This window comes from Nomascus leucogenys, chromosome 4 (assembly GCF_006542625.1).
Source record: "Nomascus leucogenys isolate Asia chromosome 4, Asia_NLE_v1, whole genome shotgun sequence".
Classification (NCBI taxonomy): domain Eukaryota; kingdom Metazoa; phylum Chordata; class Mammalia; order Primates; family Hylobatidae; genus Nomascus; species Nomascus leucogenys.
The window spans coordinates 75,141,996-75,150,169 of record NC_044384.1 but is presented as its reverse complement, the minus strand read 5'-3'; the positions used below and the strand labels follow the sequence as shown (position 1 = coordinate 75,150,169).

The following is an 8,174-nucleotide window of genomic DNA, read 5'->3' as shown; positions in this document are numbered from 1 at the left end:
TGAAAACAAGATTTTATTACCATCATTTTTTATTACTTTTAGCTCATACCCCTTCTCCAGTACATGATTTTACCTATTACATTCAATTAATTTGTATATCTCTTCCACTTATTGTACCCAAGGTCTCGGTACAGACAAGTTTACAAGCCTGAAGCCAAACTGGGTTTAAAATTTGGTTTAGCGATTTATCGAGCAAGTTACTTAATCTTTACAGATTCAGATGGTTTACTGGCAAAATGATTGATAGCAGTAGTGAACTTATAGATTTGTAATGAAGATTAAAGGAGGTAATGTTTATAAAGTGCTTAGAAAAGTGCCTGGGATATGATAAGTGCTCTGTAGATATTAGTCACTATTTTTGGTTTTATTTGCATCTGCTACCACCTTTGTCTGGCACATCAAAAGTGTTTAAATAAACTGAAACATTTTAAAGTATTTTTTGAATCTTCCCAGTTGTTCAGAAGTTGGGATCATCTCCATGAAACAACCAAATTGAGGTTCTCAAGTCATATTGCTTAATAAAATTGTTGAAAGAGTTCAAACTTTGGAATGAGAAAGATACATTTAAAATCTGGCACTTCACTGAAACGTTATACTGGAGATAGTAATTCACAGGAAATATTCCATGTGCTCTGCTATATTTTATGCTCCCTTTCAGTTAGGTGGAACAATCTTAGAATTTATCTGCCTGGCCACTAATATATCTTCACATTGGAAATGCAAGACATGTGAGTGGAGATAATGTGTGTCACATTTAGGCTGAGTCAATAAACATGCTCAAGTCTCCAATATCTTTTGTCTTCTGCCAGGGCAACTGAGGTGTCTGTCTTTCAGTTACAAAATGATGATGTGTTTTCAGCTTGCCCCTAAGTTACTAGGTGAGGCAAAGTCCTAAATTGCAAGGGACATGTATGTTGAGTGTTGTTGTTTTTTAGTCTGTCTTGAGTTTCACTCCGCACAGGCACACCTTAGTATTCTTAGTATTCAGCAACTATCTCAGGCTGCACTGGACCCTGTGAAGACTGCATTGCTCCTTCCTCTCTAGTACTCTGCTCCACAGATTACAGCTTCTTCCACTACCCTGGGCTATGATCTCTGTTTCAACTGTGATGACATGCTGGCTTCTCTGTGCCTAGACCATGGTCCAGAAGTTTCCCCTAGCAGAAGCCTGCAGCGGTCCTAGCACTCACCTAATTAGTTTCCCTTCTCTAAGGGACTCTCCAGTTCTATATTGCCTAATATTAAAAACAGGTGTCTTATATGTTTTGTCTAGGTTTCAGTTACTTATAGCAATAGGGCAGACCAACAACTCCGTTGTGTTTGGAAATTTTAAGCACTGTGTTTTCTTAAAAAAGAGAAAATCAGGCTTATTTCATGTTATCTTCTAAAAATGTTTAATGTTAATTACACAAATTATAAACTACTGCACTTGCCTTACTTATGAAAGGAGAACATTACAAGGGAGTACAGTGACCCCTCGGTGTCTGGTTCCAGGACCACCATGAATAATGAAATCTGTGGATGTTGAAGTCCCATATATAAAATGGCAGAGTATTTGCATATGCCCAGTGTACATCCTGTTGTAGACTTTAAATCATCCCATGATCACTTGTAGTACCTAATACAAAGGTAAGCGTTACATAAATAATTGCTATACTGTATTTTTAAGTTGATATTATGTTTTATTGTTATTTTGTCATTTTCTGATTTTGGGTTTTTTTCCCCAAATATTTTTGATCTGTGATTGGTTGATATTGAACCCGTGGATACAGAGGGCTGACTGTATACAGTTGACTTTAAACACCACTTCTCCATCACTATTTCCATCACCATCTCCCATGCCCCCACCTTCAGTGTAACTAGATTTTTAAAATATTTTTAGCTTACTCTGTATCTTTCCTTCTTTGTTTTTGGTGTATCCTACACAAATAAAATCCCATAAGTTGTACTTAATTATTTACTTTATGAAATACTTTTAAATATCTCTTTTTCCAATAGTCATTTTCCTTATACAATTTATTCACATATTAATTCAAACTTCTAACCTCATCACTCAATAAATTATTGAATATATATTATATTATTGATATTTGTTTCCAAGACAATGGGAAGCTAGGGAAGGGTATAAAGCAGGAAAGTATCATAATACCTAAATTGCACTGAATCTGAATCATAAACCCAGTTTTACAATTTTAAAAGCTTCCTCTCTGCTGGGCACAGAGCTCATGTCTGTAATCCCAGCGCTTTGGGAGGTGGAGGCAGGGGAATCACTTGAGCTCAGGAGTTCAAGACCAGCTTTGGCAGCAGGGTGAAATTCCATCCTACTGAATATAAAAAAATTAGCCGGGTGTCATGGCACGTGCCTGTAGTCCCAGCTACTGGGGAGGCTGAGGCAGAATAATCACCCAGGAGGTGGAGACTGCAGAGCCAAGATAGTGCCACTGCACTCCAGCCTGGGTGACACAGCGAGACTCTGTCTCAAAAATAGCTTCCTTTGACAGCCAGTGAGGAATGGACAGTTTTAGCTCTTACACATTTCTGAAAGAATGACCTCTCCTTTTGGGAAATACATGATGTTCTCAGCATTGCAGTTATTTCCCAACCAAAGCCTCCCATTTCATCCAGAGTTTCTTCATGGCACTTTTCACCTCTGCATTCCTCAGTGTATAGATCAACGGATTTAACATGGGTGTGATGATTGAGTCTGACACAGCCATTGCCTTGTCTATGGGGTGAGAGACCACAGGCCTCATGTACAGGAAAATACAGGAGACAAAGAACAATACAACCGCCGTGAGGTGAGAGCTGCAGATAGAGAGGGCTTTGTGCCTCTCTTTAATGCTGTAAGACTTCAGGGAGCATAGGATGACCGTGTAGGATGCAATTAAGATAAGAAAGATGGCCACACACATCATCCCACTGTTGAGGGTGACTAAGAGGCCCAGAATGTGGGTGTCCACGCAGGCAAGTGTCAACAACTGAAACAAGTCACATATAAAGTGATCTATGATATTAGGACCACAAAAGGGTATTTGATACATGAAGAGAAGTTGTATCATTGCGTGCATAAATCCCCCCACCCAAGCCCCTCCTACCATCAGGCAGCACACCTGTGGACTCATGATGATCGTGTAGTGCAGGGGCTTACAGATGGCCACGTAGCGGTCATAGGCCATCACAGTGAGGAGGATGATCCCCACACCGCCAAAGAAATGCTCCGCAAAGAGCTGGGTCAGGCAGCCTTTGAGAGAGATGGTAGTGCTCTTGGAGAGGGCGTCTACGATCATCTTGGGGGCAACGACAGATGAGAACATGACATCCGAAAGGGACAAGAAGGTAAGAAAAAAATACATAGGTGACCTCAGACTCCGACTTGTGATCATAGTTACCACAATAAGTAGATTTCCCAACACTGTGGCTACATATATGACGAGAAACACGGCGGAAAATATTTTCCGCAGCTCCGGGTTCTCTGTGAGACCCAGAAGAATGAATTCGGTCCCATTGTTTTGATTTTCCGTTTATCAGGTGTTGATATGAGTTCCAGCTGAGAGTTGAGAATCCTAAATAAACAAGATATGATTTCTAATTAGTGACTAATTTTGCTTCCTGTATTTCCAGGACCTCAGGGAATTTGTTGTTTGTTTTTATTCATGTATTCTCCATCCAGGCATTTGACTTCTAAGAATGTGCTAAATAAATAATTTAAAAGAGAAATACTTTATTTATGCAAGGCTTCCCCAAGCCTTTTCACCTCCCTTTCTAAATTATGTTTCTATGCGAAATAGATTTTTTCCTCCTTCTCCTACCTTTATAATAGTTATTATTAATAGATAACTTTTTTAGCACCTACCTCACCTTGGAGGCAATTCCTTATTCCAGGCATTAGAATAATTCTATGATTGACTTTGTTTTACAGAAACAGGAACCTACTCTCATAGAGTTTAGGAACCTTAAGCAAGGTCACATAGCTATTCAGTAGTGAAGCCAGAACTTGGACCTTATTTTCTGATGCCAGAATCAGTACCCTCAAATATCAATACAGCTTCTCTAGTAATTATGCTGTGACATTATCATTCACCAATCACTATGCTAAATCTATTACAATTATTATCCTGTTTATCTTAAAAGTAATGTGATGAAGTAGGTTATTCTTGTGCTTTTTAAAAAAAAAATTGATTCTTTTCTAATTTTGTGCTTTTCTTCTAAATTTTAAATGATCATCATATACCTAAAGTAGTTACTATATAATCCCTGACTAATACGTTTTTCAGTAATGAAGATTATAAACCATCGTGGTTCAGCAAACTCCAGATCCGCAGTACAACTGACTTGAACCTTGAATTAGCCTAAGTCATTCCTTTCAGTTTCCTCTGTTTCCTAAGTGGAACAAAGGATTTCAGAGCATAATGACAACAACTAAGCAATTAGCTTTTAGGCTAACAATGCTGCTGGGCACTATGCCAGACATGTTAGCCGTATTATTTCATTTAAACCTCATGATACCACATGAGGTAGGTACCTATACTACTCCCATTGTAAAGAGAGACCAAAGCCCTTAGGAGTTAAATATCTTGCACAAGATTATAAAACTAGTTGGTGGTGGAGCTGGCATTTTGCTCACACAGCTTCCATTCATACCTAGTATATCCCATCACTTGAGAAGAGAAGAATAGATTGTATTTCAGGGGAGTTACTACTGCAACCAAGAGAAAAACCTGCAGTAAAGCATGCCTCATATTACTAGGGACTATAAAGCAGACCCTTGATGCCACATCTAAGGAATTTTGCAAAAAGCAAAGCTTCACATTGATATTTGGATTATGCCCCTCTGTTAATGCTGAGAAGTCACTCCTGCTTTTCAGTAGCCCACTCCACCCCATTCCTTACACTGAGTGCAGAACAACCACAGGAAACTGTGGAAGTACCATATATTACTAATCTCATCCTCTCCTCTTCAGCCCTAAGACTGAGTTCTTTCTTGCAACAATCCTTGTGAAGTTAAAGGAACGCTGGCTTGGGTGTCAATAAATGACAAGTAGATTTTATTCCACTTTGCATCACTAACTTAATCTGTATTTGAGCATGCTGCTGGCATCTCCGAAGCTCGGTTTTCTCATCTGCAGCATAAGGATGGTTTCCTAGATGAGTATCAGCAGGACTGGCTCTGTCCTCTTCAAACACAAACACTCAGTTGTTATTTGCATTAATTGTTTATGTCTCTGGGTAGGATTTCCTTAGAGGAGTTGTTCATTTCATGTTCAGAAAAATGAAAGCCGCTATTCTAGAATATATATGCCCTGTCTGTCCTTAAGTTTGGGACCTAGTATGACTCTGTGTTGATGCGGAACAGAATTGAACTTTTCCACCTGATATTTCAACTCTCTTCACCAGCCCCTTTTCTCTTACTGTTCGGACTTCATTTCTTGTGTGCTTCACTGTATTTATTCCACCATCAGTCCCACTCACTTCCTGCCAGACTCACACCCTGTTATTTTCTTCCATACTTAATCTTCTGTTCAAAGGGTATGTTCCTGAATGTAGACACAGCAAACCTACCACTAAGTCCTAGCCAGGCTACATACTGGCTTTGTAATCTCAACCTCCCCAATCCTCAATTTCTGCAACAGCACTATTAGTGAAAGAGAAGCCATAGCTACCATGTGTGTATTACTTACTGATTATGGGCAATGACTAAACATCTTTTTCTCATTTGATTATCATGAACAGCCATATGAAGTAAGTATTATGACTAGATTTTCTGAAGCAGCAACTGAGGCTTAGAGAAATTGCATAGCTGCCTCACAGTTTCTTGCAGGCATGTGACTAACTGCAATGCCCAGGCTACCAACTGCTTTGCCTCACAGCGCCCCAGTATTTTTGCCTGATGGCTCACAAAACTGCCGTGAAGGCTAATGGAGGTAATACCCATAAAGGGTGGGAGTGCAGTATTCGTGTTTGTTTTCCTGATCATGTCACATGTCTGTAAAGTCCCCCACTGCCTACCGCCACTGTCACCAGCCTGAATATTTATTCCACCCACTCACAAGATGTGTTTTCTATATATCATTACTTTATGTTTATTACATGTTTCTCTTATTTCCATAAGCAAATGCTTAAGAATTGCTACTTCTTCCACATTTTTCAAAGTTCCTGGGAATAGTAAGGATGCAGTGGACATCAATATCATTTATCAATTGGAAGGAAAATGCAGTGAGCAGTGGGACATAGATAATGCTGGTGCCAGCCCATCCTCCATGGGTGAAAGTAAATCTCTTCTAGAGTCTGGTTGCTATCTCCCTATCCAATAAGCTAAATGATGACATTTCCTAACTGTCATCCTTTACCCTGTGTATTCCTAGACAACTCAGCCTACATCAATAATTAAACTGTGTACCTTGAACTTCCAGTTCAATGTTGAATCACACCATCAGCCACCTTCATGGCATGTTCTTGCATAGTGGGTAGTAAGGAATTCTTGTTTAAAGAGCTGTTCTAGGAAAGACAGGGGCAATTATAGTTAAAGCTTTATACTTCCTTCACTTTTCCTACTAATTTAAGTAGACAACAGATAACCCAAAAGTTGTCAAAAGTGACCTATTTTCTTAAATAAAGGGCAGGTAAAATAGTGACAATAGAAATAACGGTTGAATAGAAATAACTGAACTGTTTTCATAAAGAAATGAAAGAAAAGAAATGATTTAAGCCTTAAAGCTAGACTGTGGTTAAGATAAAGGAAGACCAGGGGCTACTTCCAGCAGGTGGAGCAGATGTACAAAGGCCAAGAGGAGGGACAAAGGGACTTTGCGCAGTGTAAAACACAGAGCAAGGAATGTGAGTCACATACACCAGGTTCTAATTTTGACTTCTGGAACACTTTTCAATTTATTAAGGATGACTTATTCTTTCGTATGTGCATTTGTACTTAGAAATATTAAATTAGGATTTTGTATATGCAATTTAGTAATTACACATCAATAGGTCCCAATACATACACATATATACGCTAATTCTAATAAAAATTATTGATAGCACTGCATGTCTCTATATGAAGATCTATGTTATTTATATTTTCTGTTATTTTAGCTATGCTGCATTGAAAATCTTCATAAGTTTGTATATATGGTATGTATGCATGTGTATATATATATATATATACACACACACATTGTTTATATATGTACATGTTTACATGTATCTATGTATACACATGTGTATATATACAATTTGAATATATATGCATATATACATGCATGTATATATACACATATTGAATAAATTGTATTACTGTAAGATAACTTTTAACAATATAATTGCAGACTCAAGGAATATTAACATTTTAAAACATGAATAGCATTGCCAAATTTTGCTTCCAAAATGTTCATTCTCATCAATAATGTAGTAAGACATTTTTCCTTTCTATAATTTATTTGCCTTTCCTTTGTAGATTTCTTACTTTTCAATTTTATTATTTTTATTCTTACTATCTAATAGGTATGCATTGTATATAACAAAATAAATCAGAATTTTGTTCAGCAAACATATATTACTAGATAAAATACAGTAATAATTATTTTAGTCTAAGTAGATTTATAAATATGCTCATTTTAAAAAACAATATTAATAGCAACAATTATAATTTATCATAGTGAGTTTGTCACTTCCTCAAAGTAGCAGAGTTAATGAGTGATATAGCTAGGATGTAAATTCCAGAAAACCTGATTCTGTGGCTGATCTTTCTTTCTTAATTCTATTTGGATCAATATATATAAACACATATATACATACATATATATATATATACACACACACATATATATATATATATATATATATACATATGCAATATTTTCTCCAAATGAATGCTTCAGTACCTAGATAGACTATTAAGCTCTGTGGCTATTCAACTAGCCAACTAGGATTTATCACTGAAGGACTTCAAAACAATCCCTTAATGCAAATGACTTCCCAATTCCTTTCTCTTTTCATAAAACTAGGGACTAGTGACAATGTAGCTAACTCTAATAGAATTTTAAAGTATAGAAGTGGTAATAATGTTGTAATTTTTGAAATTGGAGTTTATAATAAGTTGTTAGTGTTTTCTCAGAATGTTCCTAAATTACCTGTATTGTCAATACCACTAAACCACTGGCATCACCACTACCATCACCAGT

At 37.2% G+C, this 8,174-nt stretch overlaps 1 protein-coding gene across 1 annotated transcript; it reads right to left on the bottom strand.

Moving 5' to 3' along the window:
* Positions 1-2,591: 2,591 nt before the first annotated feature.
* On the bottom strand, positions 2,592-3,521 carry LOC100596576 (olfactory receptor 4C6; the record flags this gene model as incomplete). The annotated part of the gene is made up of 1 exon (XM_003275244.4): positions 2,592-3,521. A coding segment is annotated over one exon (930 nt), but the record flags the coding sequence as incomplete, so codon positions are not given.
* Between the last annotated feature and the right edge of the window lie 4,653 nt (positions 3,522-8,174).